General features: G+C 35.9%; 1 protein-coding gene across 8 annotated transcripts in view; it reads right to left on the bottom strand.

The window, feature by feature from the left end:
- EPHA6 (EPH receptor A6) overlaps positions 1-21,213 on the bottom strand; it is a 515,780-nt gene that overhangs the window by 140,366 nt on the left and 354,201 nt on the right. For 4 of the 8 annotated variants that reach the window (XM_090152397.1, XM_090152418.1, XM_090152428.1 and 1 more), the window contains 6 exons: positions 18,756-18,803; positions 18,168-18,330; positions 12,346-12,444; positions 7,801-7,909; positions 4,422-4,492; positions 937-1,062 (listed from right to left, as the gene is read on the bottom strand). In XM_090152397.1, coding sequence (XP_090008523.1) covers positions 937-1,062; positions 4,422-4,492; positions 7,801-7,909; positions 12,346-12,444; positions 18,168-18,330; positions 18,756-18,803 — 616 coding nt within the window. The remainder of the gene's footprint in view (positions 1-936; positions 1,063-4,421; positions 4,493-7,800; positions 7,910-12,345; positions 12,445-18,167; positions 18,331-18,755; positions 18,804-21,213) is intronic. The other 4 variants (XM_090152405.1, XM_090152435.1, XM_090152412.1 and 1 more) reach the window with 3 other exon arrangements.

Raw genomic sequence — 21,213 nt, 5'->3', positions numbered from 1 at the left:
CTGAGGATGTAAGCAAGACAGAGAACTCCATATTCTCCCGTCAATCTCTTTTGTTTTGATTTGTTCTAACAGCAAGAAATGGTGGTGGACATTCTGAATGATGACCTGTTGGTCAGAAGGCACGCAATGAGATCTACTAGTTTTAGAACCTATCTGAGCCTATACTTTCTAGGTCCTCAAACAACAGAGTAAAACAGACAGTAAACAATCTCAATTGGTCAATAATGACATGCCACATGTCCTAGAGTTTCAGAACACAAGTTAAAAGAAATGATTTTGCAAGTTTTTCTTCTCTGTAAGGAAATCTAGTATCTGCATTAAACATTCCTTTAGGGAGAAAGGAGAGCCCAGTGGGCTGAGTCAGTCACACAGCAAATTCAAATCAAATAAGAATTACTACATTTTCATAGTGTATTAAACTCACATAGCACTGCAGAGGCAGAACGAGAGAGAGGGTCAGAAGAAGGAGTGTAACAGTTCTTAGAGGATAGTTCCATTAGGCGCTTTCCAGAAGCACAAAACCCTCTGACTACTAAGCTCTGAGAGATATATATGGATAACAACTGATTACATATGCCTTCTTATTGTTTCTTTTCTAAACAGAAAAGCACAATAGTACTAATGCTAACTGTACAATATTTTATCTTTCTCATTGTTTTCCAATCTATTTAGAAAGTCTGTCTGTACCAGAACTCCACAAGCTTTTTGAAGAATCTGAGCTGCATGGGAGAATAGGCACACAGAGATCATTAGCAGCAGCAGTGCAGGAAAACTGCTGATATAACTTTAGATAAGAAGCTGAGTGATGCTTGAGAATAAACTGGTCTATCAATGAAGTATGCCCACATTTGTACTGCACTTGACTACTTGCATTATCATGGTAACTTCAGAAAAACAGTCCTTTCATGCATAGCTTTTGAGTGTATATGCTTTTACCTGCCCCAATAACTCTCTCAATACGAATTCTTGAAGGATCTATCTCCTTTGCAAATTCATGGACAGCAAGAGATGGGTCTTCATATGTGTCTGGATCAATATATGTTTTGATTCCTGGGAAACGTACTGCAAAACAGAGAGAATGCTAAGAGTCAACAATTCTTTGATACTCACGTACTATAACAATATGTGTTTTACTTTTTCTTTTTTTTAAAAATTTATATATATATATAATTCTAAAATTGTCAGAACCTAACAAAGGACGACTCCAAAACCAGCTACTGATTTCACATAAACTGTAGAATACACAGGAGTTATTCCCATTTGCTGAAAGTCTGGAAATACTACAAGAGTTATTCCCATTTGCTGGAAGTCTGGAAATATCAGGTCTTCAAAGACTGAGCATAGACTCACATATTTCTTTTTATTCTTATTTCTCCTTTTAGTGCTTTTTTTTTCTTTTTTTTTTCCCCAAGTGATTCCTGTAAGCCATTATAGTTTACCTTCCGAGGTAACTTCTGCCAATCTGACACAATCAAAAACATTCAAAATTATTGCCTGAAAATGTCACTAATGTTCTGCTGGACTTCGTTGTAATGCCCTAGTATATTCTAGGTGAGTGAAAGCATGGAACTGTTTTCAGGATTGTTGCAATGCATTGTTCTATCAGCCTTCTTTAGCTTGCAATGGTATCAGATAACCAGTGTTAGAGTAAAACCCGGAGAAAATATAGGTAATAGGTTCTCTGAATGCTCTGAATGCCATATATCATTGCTTGCCGGTTAGTATCATGTTTGCTGATTACACAGATGCCACAGGAACAAAAAGTCAAAGGCCTTTAGAAAACTCTTTTTCTGGATTTCAACTTGTAAGATAATGTCAAATTCTGGTGCAGTTTTGTCTTCGTTGCAACTGAACACAAGCACCTCCTGAGAAAAAAAAAAATAAATAATAGCCCTATCTAAGTTACTGTTTTAGGTAAGACGAAGTGTTGTGGTTTTTTTTGTTTTTTTTTTCCCCAACCGTAAGTATTCCCTTTCCAATTGCCATTCACTATTTTAGTCTGAAGAAACTCTTTGTTGTCTTTGCACTTAACTCACATCCTGAAGGGATTTTTCAAGTACGGTTGATAAATTGGGAAACTATAACCTTAGAAAATGCAGAGAGCTGCTCACTTAGAAGGGTGTCTACAGAGACACCAAGTGAAGGCTCAAAGATATGAGGAAAAGCAGATCCTCAGGACTGACAGTGATTATTGCCAAGCAGTTTAAATTCCTGTTTGTTACTCCTTGGACAATTTAGACTATCGGTCATTTACTTGGAAAACCACAGCTTGCTAATTTACTTCTGTCTTTTACTGGTGGACTGATATATGTTCCTTTTGCCAAACAGGTCCAGTCTTTGAGATTTTCTCCTCTCAGAGTGGGTCCTGGAGGACTGTGCTGCTTTGTTCTATGCTGATCAGTTTGCACAACCAACGAGCCAGGTGCAAGATGAGAACAAAAATACCCAGGTCCATTAACAAAGCTTTAATAATTTCTGTCTGCTTCCTAGGAGATGGCTGCAGCAACAGTAGGTTAGTGCCAGATTGCTTTGGCAGGTTCCAGCAAGCCATCATTTTCTGGCATGTCTAATATCCCTTGTGCTCTTGCGTGTAGCATGTCCAAGAACTTATGTTGTTTCTTTTGGACTATCTGGATGGGATTTTTTTTAGGCTCCTGCCATGTGGTGATTAAATTCTGGAAAACTTTCAATTCATTAACAGACATTGATGTAGATGGTGCATCAACTTCACAGGGTATTGCAGCTGGGTCCAGAGAACCTCTTCAAAAAGAATTAAGTACTTTTTCCTCTTATCACTTAGTGGATGAGTCCAAAGTACTTCATTATCTGATGTGCCTAAATGCATTAGATGACACCTAGTTCAGGGCATACAAATGTGGATGGACTTCATCAAATCACCTGCAGTACTCATTTGAACCAATGCTGATGAGAGGACACATGCTATATTCAAATGTGAAGCACACCAGACATCATGGAATTTCATGTTATCAACTGGATCATGGACCCTTTCCTAACTCCCTTCAAAGGGCATGGTTCCTGAAATCTTCCTCTAAGTCATAAAGATTTCCCAAGGGAGATAGGATGGATAAACAGAAGATGGTTCTCCTCTGTGCGCAGCAGAGGAAACGAAGCATGGATATGACTAAGCTGGTAATAAGAACAGTCAATTTTAACCAGTGTAAGTTTTACAGTAGAATTTCTTTTAAAAAGCTTCAGCCATTTAGGAGAGGTCATATTTATACTGATCCAGGTAGAAACTCTGCAGCCACCTAAACTGTTTCAGGTTAAGATGCTGGATACCAAATCAATAAATAGCCCACAGTCAGGCAAGAATTGCTACTAGCATGAAAATGGCACTTCTGGTGGAGGCACTAATTGCCCCATTGTAAAGGAATGAATATTGTTGGCTACACAGTTTTAGCTACTGGAATAACTCACAGTAGCTCCTCTTTATCCTTTATCCTATGGAGCACGTGATCTGGGAAATGCTCCCTCAAGTCTGATGCTTTGATAAATGCAAAGGAATGAGAGGCCTCATAAGATGAAACTTTGTGTCAGTATGAAATAAGGTCATCATTTGTCCTGGCATGAAAGACACTGAGTGAGGCTTTTCTCAAATTCAGTCATGGCCTCCAGAGGCATATATGAAACTCTGCAGCAGGAAAGTTTTTGTTTGCTGCTCTTTCTGATCAGATTTGGAAACAAATGACAAACAAATCTAAGAAGTATCTTTTTTAGTATAATGTGCCCCTTCTCAATATGGAGTCACACACAAAAAAGATTTTATTTGTTGTGACGTAGCTTTTGTCTTGATCATGACAGTTCTAGAGATGATTTTAAAAGGAATAAAAAATTAATCAAACTATAATGCCCTTTCTACAAGTTAACAATAAATAAAACTTTTTTTTTTTTTTTAAATTAACTCCAACATAAAACAATGAGACTAGTAATTTAAACTAAGTAGCTAAACTAAGCTAAATAAATTAACACTCTGCCCATGAGAATTTTTCTTTCACAGTGCTGATCAGTAAGAAAGAGAGAGAAGGAAGGCTTATTTGTTGTGTGGCTGGAAGTGTAGATCCCAAAAGACACTAACAGAGAACTGGATACAAATAAGCAACATGGTCACTAGGAGTGGAATTTTGAGGCAGATGATCAACAGTCCAGTGATGAATTCACAAAAATTCACCAGGAAAATTGACAAATATGATTAATAGAACACAAAAGAATCCTTTTGTGAATTCAGTGTGAATTGTTCTAGAGAACATACAAATAAGAACAGTCTTGATAGTGCAGACAATAAGGAACTATGCAAATGGCCAGATTAAAATATCAAGGGCAAAAGACATAGAGAAAACCATGAATGCTTTTCATTTAAAATATAATACATATTTTATGTAACACAGTGTTAAACTACTTACAATTTCCATTTTGCAAATGAGCCCTTCTTTTCTCTTCAGATTTCATTTTGGCCTTTATGTACCACTGGCATCTTTTAAGAAAAGCAAGTGAGGTTTTAATTAAAATGAATATAATGCATAAAATAAATGTACATTAAGTTTTCTCTGCATTTTTATGAAAGCCAAAGTCTTTGCATTCTGCATCCACAGAAATTTAGTATTGACACTAAGGAGAGAAACAAACCTGAAGACCTACAGGCAGATTGGATATCAGTGAAAATAAATCACAGGTGAATGATTAGTAGTGTACACGACTACCAAAGTTTGGTGCAATACTTTATTCCCATGCTTGAAAGACTGTTGATACTTACATTATTTTTCTGCGCCCTTGTTTGCATGCATTGATTCACACAGACCAAATCTTATCCTAATACCTTTTATTCTCAGTGGGTCATAAAGCTTGCAATTTCTTCCTAAGATAGGTTCTTTGAGTTCAACAGGGTTCATGAGAAAATAATTTTTTTGTATCCATTAGGACCGGTATTTTTTCTTCTGTGTAGCTCTGTTCAGCCTGTCAGGCACAGTCTAGCTTTTCTGTGTTCATAATTAAACTTATAAAACAAACTACAATTACAGATAATATTTCTAGTGAAATAGAAACCATAGATATGAGAAATAAGTGAACACATTCACCACATGTCAATGGTTCATTCAAACTACTAAAAAGGACTAGGATCACTCACAAATGCATTCACTGCTGTAGAGATGAACCCTTGAAGAGCAGAAACTTCTTAAGCTATCATACCTGGCAATAAGTTGTACGTACACTAATGTATGGAAACACTAACCACAGTATTTTCAGTTTCTGTGGAAATCTCTACATTGTACACCAGTTGCTGGGACCACTACTTTCCAATTACCAAGAACAACACTGAACACAAAGTGTTACACTTGGAATGTCTGCCAAGAGGAACATTTAAAGGAATAACTCTCTAAACCCTTAAAATTCTCCCTAGTATTCAAAGCCCTAGAATTTGACTGCAAATGCCAGTGAGAACCAGCAGTGGACACTTCCAGTTCCAGCTCCCCATTTCCTACTACTGTTAGCTAGAAAATCACTTGAAAGGAATAATTTGTGTAATGATAAATCACACTTTACTACTGTGTTTTCCTGAATTTAGCCAAGACCCCAGTCTCACTGCCAGCCTTGTACCTTCAAGTCACTATTGCTTTCATTTTTCTACCTGCAGCAGAGAGCCATGTCTCCTGCTTGCTCTTGGTGGATAATCACTCAGTGCAGTGCGGAGGCAGGTGCTCATTTAACCCAGCCTCTCCACTATGAATAGACTCATCAGCAGCCTTGTGACTTGATAGCTCATCAAACTGCTAATTCTAAACAGCAAAGAGCACATCTGTAGGATACCAATCCCACTCTTCGTGCTGAAATTTGTCTCCAGTCCTACAGCAAATAGTATTTATTCAAAATTTTCTTGCTCTGTCTTCTGTGCAGTACATTCTTATTTTATTTAAGAAGTACTTCAAAATGAATTCACATCTTACATAATTGAAATGGTTCAATTGGGTAAGATGTTAGAAAGCTAAGAGAATCTCTGATATCTTTAACACTAGCAAACATGAAGAATAAACCTAGAAAGAAACTCATTTCCAGTTTTTTTTCATTCCTGAGTTTACTGAGTATTTTATCAGGGAAAAGTTTGGCTTAGCTTTTAGGAGTTGCGCTCAGTAACTGCAGAGAATTCTCTCTGAAAGTCTGTCTTTGAATAACTCTTCTGTCTGAAATAGACTAATGTTTGTCAATGTTTCTTGTAATTGTACAAATATTTTATAAGCTTCCAAGGTTGAGATTACAGTGTGTTCCAATGTGAGCCACTTCAGTTAAATAAATGTTAGACTTAACCAGATTTATTATTACTCACATAATGCCTGCACTGGTACATCACTTTCTTTCCTAATCAGAGGTAATGGTATACAAAAAACTGAAAAATATTTACAAATCTGAATGCACAGCACTGTCTATTAATATCTATCCAATCTGTAATGACTATTAGCACATTCATAGAAGTAACTTTAACATCTTTCCTCCAAAGGACAGACTCTAGACAGGCCCAAGAATGGTGCAAAACCCCATCCAAACCCCAGATTTATCTGTCCCAAAGCTGAATATGAGGGAAACTCCATCGAGAACCCTCCTCACATGGAGGCTCTTCCACCAGTTTTACGCATATGAAGAAAAGAGAGGCAAAAAGAGTGGCCCAAAGGCCCCACAGTTCCTCTTACAGAATGTACTGCAGGAGATATGAGCCCAACTCCCTCTGCTTGGCCCCATACTTCTAGGAATTTTTAAGGCTTTTTTGACCCAAGGCAGCACAGCGGTGCCACTAATGTCTTACAGAGGAGGTGTGGACATACTGTCTTATCCTTTTTGTTTCCTGGTAGAAAGAAACAAAATCCTAAAGTCACACACACACATACAAAAAACCAGATGCTCTGTGTCATGTGTAAACTTGAGCTCCAGCAAGTACTGGGATTCTGATCACTACCTGCATTTTTAGCAAGTCCATTAAGAATTTGTGCATTTCATTGAACTTTCTGTGTGCAGTTGAGCACAGCATCCAGTCACTCAAAACAGAATGCTTTCTAAACCAATTAGCACAATGTCTTTATTTGATCCTGACTAACATACCAATTGAGGAAAGGTAGACAATTAGCACTGTGCTAAAAGGAAGGAAATGGACTTGTAAGTATAAAAATCACTGACATTATAAAAAAAAATCATTGTCCAGGTCATTGAATTCACTTGTCACAGCGCTGCTGTAAGGTAGATTTACAAGAGTACCTTCAATAAAATGTTAAACAACAAAACAGGATGCTAAATCATCCCAATATTCTAGAGTAAGGTTTTCCTCAGTTTAATTTCATTTCATAATTCTTATGTTCTCTCTAAATAAATGCACAAGTGTATATATCATACACAGATCAGTAAGATATTTTTGCCTATAATATAGCAAAAAAACCCAAAAATTGTCCACCCAGTGTCTTTACCAAACTATACTGCCAGCCCCAAGACATCAGAAATCCTAAGGTTACATTCTCCAAAGCTTTTCAATTTACAGTTAAGAGATTTTATAATAAATATTGTGTCTTGTGTTCTTTTCTTTGTCTTCTAATGTCAGAGATTTGATATCAGTTGCATTGTATTTTAAATTTTGGTCTCCTCCTGCCCATATCAGCAGGAAAGATGGTCAGAAACTTATTAAAAAAATAAAAATAAAAAACAAAACACTGAAGATGTGGCTAAATTGCTTAGCTATTCTTTATAAATTCTTAGGCTTGGATAACACAGACCCTGAGCAAATGAGAACAGTGTAGCTTTAATTACCTCCCAGTGATCAGGAAGAACAAAGTGAGGATGACCAGGAGAGTGAATCCACCAACAGCAGCAGTGGCAATCACGAGAATCTGTCCCTGCTCTGCAGCCATATCAGAAGCTGAAAGAGAGGCACAAAGAAAGAGATTAAAGTTCCAGCACCTGGGATTCATGAAGAATGGGTGACAACATTTAACTAACCAAAAGTTGCAAATACTCTGTAGTAGTTTTTATCCGTGAAGTGAAATACCTTCAGCTGTGTACCAGCTACGAAGAAATGGGGAATACTTTTAAAGGTTTCTAAAATGAGGAGCCAGCACCATCAGGAACTTGCAATGTACTAAGATCTGAGTATGACTGGATTTTGGACATAAAAATAGAACAAATGTATTGCTTTCTTAGCTTAATCTTGCATGTTATTAAAAAATATCTGTGCATCTAACTATCCAAAATGAAGTCAGCAGCAGTGTTACATACGTAAGAAATATAGAGCTGGATTCAGGAGAATCCTAAGCAGAAAAAGCACATGTAACATGTAGCCTGACACACTCTTCTGTGTTTCTAGTATTTAGATTTAATATTATAGATTTATAGTTCTATCTTTAATATGCTTTGAGGATTGGCATCACTGCAATAGAAAAAAATTATTCTTTTATGCTTCAGGTTTTTCTCTGTTATTTTTTGTAGAACATTTAGCAGGTAAAAAAGATCACTTGAAATTGTCTGTAGAGGCTTAAGCTATTATATTTTCTTTATAATATTAAATATTTATGTTGATGAAGTACCTGTTCATAGTCAGGCTGGTCCTCATTGTGCAAGTACTACTCAATAAGTGAACCATATCTTTTGATTTGTGACTTCAGAGTTTTTAATCTTAAAGTAAACACAGTTACACTCCTATTTTTTCATCATATGACATTTACCAAATTCTTATTTTCTTTTTTCTATAAGAGACACAGTATTGTTCTAGAAGAAGAATATATATTTCACAGGATCACAGAATCACAGTTACCTCCAAGAACAGCAGTAAATGTAGAAAAGAAAATAAATTTTAGATTTATTAAGAAAGCAACTTAGACTTTATAAACTTGCCAACAAAATCTTCAGTTTTCTTTGGCCATCAGATGATTACAGCTCCTAGGCTGCTGCAAAAAGAAAGCTCAGCAGGCTGTGTTTTCTCACTTTCCAGTTGATGAAGCCCAATACAATGCACACATCACTGCCTAAAGCCTCATAAAAAGCTGTTTTCAAGAAAAACATTTGTCTTCTAAATAATATTTGTGAGAGGTTTAGAAATTAGCAGTGTAAACTGGCTTTGTAATAAAAGTGAAACAAATAAAGGCAATAGTAATTTATGTCCAATTTTCAGCAAAACCAACTTGTTAAATTTCTGACATTAGATTTCTGCCCATATAATTTAATGGAGATATGCAGAGGCAGTAAATTATAAGGCATTCAGTATCTGTGGTCATAAACTCTCCTTAGACAAGTTAAATGCACACATCTTCCAATAAATTATATATCAAAACCCTTTATCAAATACTCACTAAATAGCTAATCTCCAAAACAGAATCTAGTGATACCACAGGAATGGCTCTGCATTATCTTATGCTTCACAGTGTCAGGTTTAGTTGAAAAAATTCAACATATAATATGGTGCCACAGAAATAAAAATGCAAATATAATAGGCTGTCCAACTCAAACACCGAAAATGATTTCAGACTAGCAAGGGTTATGCTAAATGTTGTAAAGATGGACAGGGTCAGTTTGAAGTTGTAATGGGTGAGGGAGGTTTTCAATGACAACATCTTGCCCAGTTTCCATTTCTATAATGGAAGTGAGAGAACAAACTACAAGCAATTTATTTTTTGTTTGTTTGTTTGTTTGTTTTAAATAGGAAAAGGAGTGCAAAAATAGTGACTTTAGCAAGGGATGCTTTCAGATAAATTAGCTGTGATTTTCTTCAACAGCATTTATTAAAATAAAAAAAAAACTCAGGGTCTTGCTTCAAGATAATTCGAGTTCTAGGTGGAAATGTAGGAACTGATCCTATTGTCTAAAAAGGCCCTGTGCTAGAAACTAAAATGAAAAATGCTGTTGTCCTGAATTGTTCCCGCTGGATGAAGCTGCTTGGAGTTTTAAAGCTGACTACAAGCTATCAGTTTCATAATATACACATTTTCTATCAGGAATCACAGTCAAGTTCCCCACCGACCTCATTCTTTTTGTGTCTAACTGATATACCTTTAAGCTGAGACTGTATACTCTTAAAAATGTTTGTTCTGTTTCTAGCATATGTATTTCACTGTGTTGGTAGAGACGCCAGAGTCCACACGAATATAAAGGGCCTTTCAAGCCTGATACTTCTTTATGACCTTAATTTGTCAGATAAAAATGTCAACTGACAGATAAGTATAATTGGAAAATGTGGATTTGTTAAAAATTGTCAGAGAAGCAGGTAGGGCAAAATGATAGACATGCTTATTTTTCCTTGAAGAAATCAATGAAGGCACAGTGCAGTGAGTAACACATAGATAACTACAAAGGCACATGTATGTGCATACAGCATCCTAGCACACAGGTTCTACAAAACACTCTCCAGGCAAGGAGAATATGTTAATATTAGAAACTCAATAATGACAATTTTTGAACAATTTTTGCTGTCCAAAATGAAATTCTGCATGTCTCTTGATCTTTCTGTTCTTTATCATTTTTCAGTTTCTTTTCTAATTAAGGAAATGTTTGAGTTGTAAATAATAAAGGCTTCAGCAGGTATTGTTTTTGTTGTGCCTATTCTTTACTCTTTTTTTTTTTTGTCATTTCCTGCTTTTTTATGTAATTTTTTCTCTCCATCATCTGAGCATATTTATATATGTCCCCGTATTTCTCCTCAAGAGTATTCTTGTTTATGCAAGACAGAAAAACTAGGTTTAAAAAACAATGATGACTGCAAACTCAAGCAAGTTTCTGCAACTTATTTTATCTTTTTGTGTGCACATGTCATAGTGCCGCATTTAATCATGGGATCACACAGACATCTTCCCAGGATATTATTCATTAGACATCAGGACCAATGTTAGTATAACTTAAAATCAGTTTCTACTTTCTTTACACTTTGTAGTGCATTATCTCAATCAGCACCTGCTGACTGTGCACAGGGATTCAGAGTTCCGTGATCACAGGGATGAACATGGCTGTATGGTCTACGGGGACATACTCCACTTGACAGTTGTCATGAACAGGCAAGGAGTTGAGAAAGCTCTTGTGGAACAGGAATGTGTAAACCACCAGCAGATCCAATGGGAAAATGACTGCCAACTGACTGCCTCTTTCCTTATTTTCCCATTCCTGTTCGCATTTATGACATTACACCTGTCTGCAGTGACATTCCTGCTGCAGTGTAAATTGGGAGGTTGGTTTTGTACACTTCCAGCTGTTCACAGCAGCATTGGAAAGAAAAAGGTTAATGTTTGCTATGGTTCCCTTGCCAGTGTTCCAAGATGCAAAAGGTGGATTTGTCTCCCAGGCATCTGCATGAGATGTCTCATGAGGGAACTTAGTACCTATCTGATTGGCTGTTATGTATAGCATTTTGTTTCATTCCTTCTGCCATCTGCTCAACACATTCATTTTGACAAAAACATATAATTTTAAAAATGAGTGGCATGAGGCAAAGATAAGGGTGGATTTATGAGTTACCCAGCAGATGACTAGATAATACAGTGTAAGGTTTGCGTGTCCGAACTTTTCAGCATAGTATAGGTACCAGTGACAAAAGGTGGTGCACTGATTGTAAAACTACAACACATCATACATACTTCTACACCAAACTGTATTATCCATACAAACTTTACTCACATTACTCTTCATGATTTACTCAGAAGTAGGTCATTTGCTTAAAATGACACTTAAAGTTCCTAACTGCATCACTTCAGATTCCTTGTTCAATAATGTGTCCAGTTTCCTTGCTAAATAAGAAAATTCATTTTTAGATCAGTTCTGATCCTGCAGTTATTCTTTAAATTCAAGCTCTGTCTCAGTTACAACTTCTCACTGGGTTCTTCACCCAAATGTGTAGAGGAGGACCTGAAGTTCCCCTTCTCTCTGGGATGAAGAGAAATGTTTGATGCCTCTTCACTTCCTCTTCTCTTGGAAGACTGTGAGAAATGGTGCATAAATTTTATTCACAGCACAAGACAATAAAAGAAAGAGATCATCTTCAAGTTCTTTTTCCAAAATCTTTTAGAAGGTTGTATATTAAAAGGTCTGGAAGCCCTAATGATAGTTCTCTTCTGTCTCTCAGCTACATGCTTTAGTTATTTCAGTTTGACATCTATCAGGCAGCAGACCTTCCAGCAGTGTGAAAGATAAAGTAGTGACAGAAAGACAGCTTAGATAGATAGTGAGTAGCTGTGAGATAGATAAGTATGGATGGTGAGAACTGGAGCTCTAATAGACAGTAACGGACTGTCAGATGGATTTACAAGGCACTGTAAACAACAGAGCTAAAGAACAATAGGAAAGAAAAATAAAAGGTCTAATAAGGGTTACCTTTACCTTTCCAGAAGTGCTGCAGTTCCTGTGAGCTGATGGCCTCCAGTCTCAGAGGGGATGTGGGAAAAGGAGCAGGCAATGGAACGGCAATCTTAAAAAGGGCTTTTAAAAGTGAAATGAAATACTATTACTAGTATAAGTTTGTATTAATTCTTTGCATAAATTGACTTGAAAAGCTTCTTTTCAAAGTGTTGCCAATAACATTAACTTCCTGACCAGTAGGCGAATGGAAAGCCTGTGATAAAAACTTAAGATCTGAGCAAGGAATTGCTCTTGTTTAGGAAATTAAGACAAAAAGTAAAGACTCTGGAACTTCTGGGAACCAGACAGGGTAAGCTCATATTAGAAGACCAAATGGCTGAAAATATAAAACACAGTAAGGAAACATTTCAAGATTAAAATGAGACACCCTGAGGTATCCAGTGCTGACTACTATTGAACCAACATCAGGACTAAGCAGACATGGGGATGTCATGCAAGGCAGTTTTTAAATAGGAGATAAGTGCAGTCTCATTTGTTTTTTGGTTTCATTCAGGAATTGGAATTACTATTGTGAAAACATTAAGTGTTCTGACAAAAAGAAATATCTCAATTTTGCACTGGCAACTTAATGCATTTCTAAAAATCCTAGAGACAGATTCTCTAACATGGCATGAATCAAGGCAAGTGCTTGAAACAATACTGGAGAGACTTCTGTCAGAATTAATGATTCAAGACTCTCCTCTGGAGTTCTGGAAAAATGGATCTCAAAGTCTCAATCACAAAATCCAAAATAGTCTGATTTGAGGCTGAAAAATTACAGATGATTGTTGTAGATGTGGGAATAGAAGGAAGAACATGAGGATTAACAAATCTGGTAGTACAAGAAAATCACCATCTGCATCTATATCAAGGAAATTAAAGTTACTTTTTCCACAAGAACAGAGTTTTTCAGACCAATTAATTTCTTACAGTCCTTATATCGAGTTACTCTATTATAATTTCTGTTTTTCGTTTTGTTTTTAGAATTATTAATCTAATGTAGTTTTGTCATATAAAAGTCTACATTGATTTTTTTAAAATCACAGTGTGGTTACTTTTGGCACACTCTGTACAGCTGAAGCAGTAGCCTGTACTGCACCCATGCAACTCTGCCCCTTAAACCCTTTCTAAGATGAGCCAAGTTTTCTGTCAGATACAAATTTCTTTCCTGATGATGGGAAGTTGGGTATGGAAACTACGCTTGGATTCAGAACAAATCCTGCAAAAGACAGTCACAGCATGGAAACACTGCACTGCCTACCAGCAGTAAATTGTTCAATCTCTTACAGATAGATTCCCGTAGGCACCAAGGCCTCTGAGTTGATACTGTAAGAAACATTCCTTCAGAAAAGGAAAAAAAACAGAAAAAAGAAAGCTTTGAACGTTACATCTAAAACCAACCAAACAAGAAAAGCCCACCTTGCTGAAACAGGGTGACTGCTAAAAATGGCATTGAGGAACATATTCAAAAGCTGTAGTTACTACGCTTTACAAATGTGCTACATGGAAATTTCCCAGCAACAGCCTCTTAGTTATAATAGTGAAAGGAAATCTCTCACAGCATCCATTCCACCATCCCTACTTCCTTGAAAAGACAATTTTTCTGACTTTTCTAGATAATTACATTTCCCTTCAGGAATTACAAATGCTACTCTTTTATCTGTCTCTGCATCAGGGAGAGTTCTTTCTCCATTATCATGCTCTCCAAGTGATGATTGCCTCAGTTTGTTGGTCAGAAGGTTTGAGGGCTTCCTAAAAAACTGACCACCATTGCATGACTGCTTTTTCATGGCTCCTACGCAGTTGATCTTTCTGTTTCATGCACTACATTTAATAATTGTACCAAAATTCCTTGGTGTTCCTAGTAATGAAGTATCTTATTTTATCCTACAGAGCTGAAGCAGCATAGATAGTGTTTCAACCAGTAACCTGGAGAAGGCATGATGGCACTGTTCTGCCCAAGGCATTGATAGACAAATCTGACAACTGAATACTCAACATTTGTTGCATTACTTTAAAAAATTGCTCACTGTACTACCATTCATTAACAAGATATATCAATTTTCAAACAAGATAAATGGAATACCTTTAGTTGTTCTCCTAGAATCGGTCCCTAAATTTTTCTTCTATATGCTAATATTCTAACATGTAAAACATCAAAACCTGAAGTATTTATTGAAATTTTTACGAGATTGTTGGTGGATAAAATTCATTTTGAAAACAAATACTTTTTAAAGACTCTATTCTTCCTAGTCTTTTAATGAAAATGTTAACTTCCTATGAAATCAGCATAGCTCACATTAACTTAAAATCTGGCTAATTGAAAGCCTACATAAAAAAAAATTCTAAGTGTGGAATTTTCACAAAGTGGCTTGTTTCCAATAGGTAGGGTTTGAGGGAGCTGTAAGAGTCTGTCCTGGTCTAATATTATTTAGAGTTTTTATTACTTAGAGAATAATAAAGAACAATATATATTAAAAAGTTAGAAAAACTTCAGCTGTTGCTGAATGATACACATTGTCAGAGTAGTAAATGATAAAAGATTACTACATAGCTTGATTTGGATTGCTCTGTAAGATTGGTGCATGCCAGCAAATGTGACTTATCATTTATGTACACTCAACTGACCATTCAGTATAAGTCTAAGCACAACCCTTCTCAATCACTACATTTAAAAGTAGGTCAGTATCTTGGAATACAAGAGTATCCACAGAAATGTTGTTTTGTCAATCAGTTGTGTAATGCAATCCTCTATTTGAACAGCAAGCGCTTGGATCTATAAGTAAAACTAAACTAATAGGAGGTAAGTAGTGTTGTGATTGTTTATTGCATCATAAACAGGTTTTCTTCTCCTGCTCAGTTCAATATCAGGTTCAATTCTGATGCCATAGTTCAGAAAGGATGGTAAAATTTTGGAGAGCTACAATGACTCTATGTCATATTTATGTAAAATGACTTCTAGAGGGACAGAGCATTTATTTTACTTATGGGAAAGATGAGAGTATCCTCAAAAATGGCCTATTCACATTTAGATGAAAAATACATGTTTTTATAGTATTAGATTTTTTTGATTTGTCAGAAGAGGGTTATGAAATCCAAGCTAAAAAAAACAAAATCGGGTCATAAATACACGACAAATTTTAAAGTGTAAGGGCTAAATGATAGAACCTTCTGCCTCTAAATACGCTGAGCTGCCCATTGCTGAAAGACTGTAAGTCCAGACTGTTTATGGGAGATGTTACATTTCAATATGCTTTCATAAGCTGACTGGAAAAACTTCAGTTACAGAGGTTTTGTTAATGTTATGAAAGGAGTTCAAACGAATAACCACAATAATCTGATAGTGCATTAAAGCTTAGAATAGGCCTACTTCCAATACACTGCTCTGAAGAAGTAAGATATTTGGAGAGTATAAGGGTATAATTTGACTGGTCATTGAGCACTGCTTCCATTTGAAATAAGTAATATTTACCACCATGTACACTTCTTATTTTTTTCCTTTTAAATTTAAAGTAATACTTACGGTTGTAACAGGCCTTTGAACAACCTTTCAATTAAACAGAGGAATTCATCTAGCACCATTTCAAACTGAGCTAAAGAATTTCCTTCTACCCCCCATCTCTGTTGATCATAAACAAAGCCTACATTTCCTCTGTTCATATTTCCTTTCAATCACACAAGAATTACATTTTGTAACAAATTAAATACTTTTAGTCAGGAATAAGCCTAAGCAATAAATGTTGGTAAACAGAAAATATATAATGTATATGTTTTACTATTAAGATTCACAGTGAATACTTAGAAGTCATGAAGGCATTTAACATTTAAGTGTTGAAATCTGAAATATATTTTTTACAATACAGACCTTTTTCTATAGAAAACTTGTGCTCCCACACAATAGGAAGACAGACATCTAAAATCAATCATCATTTATGATATCATCTTATATTGTAAAATCCAATGTTTCTTCAAAATGAGATCAAAATTTGAAAAAAACATGATGTGAAGTAATTAACCATTTCTTTTTTTTACACCAAATAGCTCATATTAATATTGGTGTGGCAACAGTATTTCCCAGAGAGAGAAAACGATACTTTTTCTGAGAGAAACTCGTAATAGCATCGTTTAAACCACTTTAATCTATGACCTATTGTTCTGTCTCAAAATGGAGGACAGAACCATGTGTCCCAACCAGTCATTCTCTGCATCCAGTGAACTTGGAGAAAAACTCAAGCTTCTAAGTTATCTTTTAGGCTTTTCACAGCACCATCTTTAGTCCTTTTTGTCTTTTCTCTCATGATTTTAGACCTAAAGGTGCTTCAATACACGCAGTCCCTCGACTTTTGGCATTATGGAAAGTCTATAGGGATTTGAGCTTCTTCAGACATTTGATACTTGGAAGGGTGAATAAAGAATACAGTAACATCTACAGTGATAACACTGGCTTAGCTGGATCCAAGTCTACAGTACTTTATCAAGTTAACTAACTCAACTAACTCAACTTTTTGTAGGTTACTGCTTTAGTTACTTGTTCTTGTTAAAAATTAATAAATAAATAAATTGGATTAGCACACTACTGTAGCTCACCATACAGCCTAGCTCACCATACAGCCCGCCAAGTCAGTTGCATTAAGGATAATGATAAAAAGATGAGGGGTTTGGTAAGCATGTATGGACTTTCACAGTCTTGAGATGTTTTTATCAATAGTGATCATGACAGAAATCAGGCAATAGTCTTCCTAATTTAGATGAGTAAGTCCCATTTGTCCACATACAACATAGGCTCATAGAGGTTTAAATACCATTTACTTCTCATAACAGTTATAACCCATTGTGCCTAAAGGCTAGTATTTTTTGCATCACAAGATGCAAACAGGTAGTACTAGAATTCCTGAAAGCACCCAAGTGCTTAATTCCTTATCAATCCAATTGGCTTAACTTAGAAAAAATTTAAAAGTCCAATTTGGCATTAAGTACTTGGAAAACTGTCCGTAAAACATTTTTGAGATCAAAGGTAAGAAGCAATGAAAATGGAACACAAACTCGTGGGTCCTCTTGAAAATACTAGTATAGTATTGAGTCTGTACTTTAGCTTAAGTAACTTGAATTCCAAAACTCTAACGAAAAACACAGTGTACATAATTGGTTAATTAAAGCAATTTCATTAATGAGTGTTTTAGTGCTGTATCTACTACACTCATTTTATCTCAAATGCTTGTAAATATCTTCTTCATGGTTTCTTTGAAGGTGCAAGGCAATATGTAACATATAAAATTGTCCAAAGTAAGAGCCTTTTTTCATATTCTTCAAGAATGTGGGATTTTTGCTTCTCACTGGCAAATTTAGTAAAGTTATAGGTTGAAATACATATAAATTTGTTATTTTTTATTATATTCTAAGAGCATTAAAAGCTATAGAGAAACAAGTCCATCAATATGTTCTAAGAACCTGCATGAAGCTGCTGGACTTAAGTAATATGGAAACCTCACACAGGATAATTCCAGAGGTTAAAAGGAAGGCCTTCTTTAAATGAAGAATGGATCTATGGCAAATCAGAGGATCTTGCAGAAACAAACATTTCTTCAGTTGCAGTGGTGGACTGAAATTTCTATTTGTTACTTGAGAAAAATAAATCTAGAAGTGTGAGGCTAAGGCTTACTTCTTGTAATACAGCAGTGGTTACTCTGTGATAAATATATGGAATGGATTCAGCCATTTAAACTCTCAATCTCTGACTGTACTGTACATTCTGACTGAATGCTACTTCTATTGTACTTGATTTTTTTCCTTTCAGTAAAACTTACTTTCATCTCCAGTTTCAAATTCAAACTTCTGGCTATAGCCGCTGTATCCTGCTGCCGTCCTGACTCTGATATGAAATATATACTTGGTGGCTGGCTTGAGACCTGTGATGATAACACTTGGAGCCTTGGACCTTGTGGAGGAATAGCTGAGCTGTTCATGCTCCTGGGGGACAAAAGAGGGGAGAAATGATATCAAGTTGAGTTGTACAAACTTAACAAAAATGATACAGCAAAACTGAAGCTCCAAATTCTTTTCATGAATGTAAAATGTGTTTATAAAAGAAGGTGCAGGTATGGATTTCAGTACTTTGATTTTGTACTATAGTCACAATGTATGATATGGCCTTGATTTAGATATCAATTTTTCTGCTCTCAGTCTTGCATATAGACACATCACATCTCTGTGACTTAGGTTAGTAATTACACTGTAGTCAAAATAATATGGAATTAGTACAAGACTACATTCACAGAAAATGACAGCTAGAATGGCAGCTAACTATTTTTGCACAATAGACAAGCTAGGAGGTCAGTAAGCACTAGTAAGCTATAAAGTAAAGATGTGGGAGTATTCAAATACTCGCTACTCACTTCTACCCGCAGGTAGTGCCAAAATGCCGGCGCTATCCGTGGGTAGACCTGTGGGTAAAAGAAAATAAAAATTAACCTTTTCTTTAAAGTCTGTAAACTTTTAGTATGGCTCAGCTGAATCACTGATGTTGAACTTTATTTCTTTCCAGGTAGCAATAATGTAGCTGTACATGAAATTCGCTTTTACATTCTGTTAGGAGAGACACTTTGAAATTCTCCAGCTAATTTCCTACCAGTTGATTTTGGGTATTTGTTGAGAAATCCTGATTCTCACAGGGTCAGGGAATTGCCACTGCAGACCAGCTGCTGTAATACGGAAATCAACCACACTGATGGCTGCACAAAAAGGAAGTGCTAGACACATTCTTGGTGACTCATTTAAATGAGGAAATGTCTTAAAAGAGAGTCTATTTCCTGTCATTAGTTAAAGTCACTCGATAAATCTGTAAGCTGTAATATTTTCTATGCTGCCTTAAGGCTAGCTTTACTGTATTACAGTAGGAGTCATCCACAAATTGATAACATGAACAGAACTGTCCTTGGCATGTGCTCAATAACCCAACTGTAGTACCCATAGGGCACCATATAAATTTATTATAACATGCAGTATTATTAGAGTATGTATGTATTATTCAAAGGATGCTTCCAGCCTATTTAGAAGGAAACAACCTTGTTCACAGAAGAGACAGCAAGGAAAGAATAGTTTTCAATTAGATTGTTGAACTTCTAACCTGTTCTGAACATAAGTGTATTTTCTGTATAAAACAAACAGTAATCACTGGTCAGCTGGAGTCACAGCATAACAAAGCCACAAGCCTCAAGCATAGGGCAAGAGGTAAATCAGTATTCCTCCAGAACACATACAAGGAGATGGATAAGAAGATCAAATTAAAAATCAATCAAACACACAAAAATGACTTAGTGATTCTGTTAAGGAGAAGGAAGGTATGCAAAAATGACTAATATTTAAAATAACTGTATTTAATACTCAATTAAAACAGTGGAAATAATTTGAGAAACTAGAGTAAAAGGAAGTGTTGATTTGTTCCACAGTCTATTAACAAATTTTGAAATCTCAAAAAATGTGTATTTAAACTGAAACATTAGGGCGCTGTGTAAGTAATTTTATGAATGGCAATTACATAAAAAGAAACTTAACAACTGGTTTCAGCATCAGATTTCTTCAATTAATTGAAATAATATAAATTCAATTTGAGTGAGTTAGTGGATTTTAAGCTTTCATTTTCTGAGAAATTTTAGAAAAAACTATTTTATTCTAACAGAAAATCTGCTAAGATAAGGGATTTCCATTCCACTACCTTGTTATGTGTACAATTTCCAACAACTTTCAAGTTTAGAACTGTAATATATCTCAAAACGTAACTTGGCCAGGGTATGCTATCTTGGAGAACACAAGACATTAATTCACTTAGTAACAAAGCTACTGAGTAATGTGGGTGAATTTCTACCCTAAGAGATCAAGTTGTTTAAAAAAACTAGTAACCAGCTCAAAATCAATGTAAGACAGAAGATTTTTGCACAGGTTTCGGGAAAACCACACTTGGAAGTGATCAAATGCCCTATCACCAAATCCGAGTTCTTTTTTTTTCTTCTTTTCTTCTAATGTTTGGTAAATTTATTGCATCCTTCACTTCTTAATTACAGTAGCAGAAAGAACGCTTTCTCTTAAAAAGGATGGATGCTAAGTCTCAAAATAAACCTAGGTTTAAATTTGAAAGAGACTCCAAAATGCATTCAATACCAAACAATATTTTAAACAGTACGATATTTGTTACAATGGATTTATCAAATACTAAAATGAGATCAGTACAAAGATGTATGTGAAAGAAAAAACCATGATGTGTTAAGTGGTTCTTAGTACCCCTGATTTGTAAGCATGATTCTACATTACTCCATGCCAGGAATACCTGCAGGATGTGTGTGGCTGGACCAAGTGGGGAGAGCCCTGCAGAACAGTACCCCTACAGCTGTAAACTTCCCAATGAGAAACCTTCCAGTTCAAGCCATGTAAACTTTACTCAGAGTAAGAATAAAATTGCTAGATGAGACCAAAGAGGAATACATGGAACCCAACTGCACAGTTCTGCCCTACTCTCTCTGTGTGGGCAGGCTGTGCCTAACAGCAATCTTCTTGAGGGGCAAATGCCTCTGACCATCCGTTTGGGGTGTTGAAAGATATTTTGGTCACCTCCAAGAGCTGTTAGGCTTGCTGCTCCCTCGCCACCAGACAGGGACATCTGCAGTATGCTCTGGGAGCTTCCATCTCCAAGCCCTTCACTTTCCCTTCTTTCCTTTCTGTAGCCTCTTATGCCATTCCTCATATGGCCCAAAAAACAATGTATAGAGGTACGCTATCATATAAATATTATTGCCACATGGGAAAGGGTAAATGATTTGTTATAGCAAGTGAAATATGAGAAAGCAAACCTTGTCACCT

The sequence above is a fragment of the Phasianus colchicus genome, chromosome 1 (genome assembly GCF_987193195.1).
Source record: "Phasianus colchicus chromosome 1, bPhaCol1.hap1.1, whole genome shotgun sequence".
NCBI classification, from domain to species: domain Eukaryota; kingdom Metazoa; phylum Chordata; class Aves; order Galliformes; family Phasianidae; genus Phasianus; species Phasianus colchicus.
The sequence above is the reverse complement of the archived record's forward strand: the minus strand, read 5'-3'. Positions and strand labels throughout refer to the sequence as shown.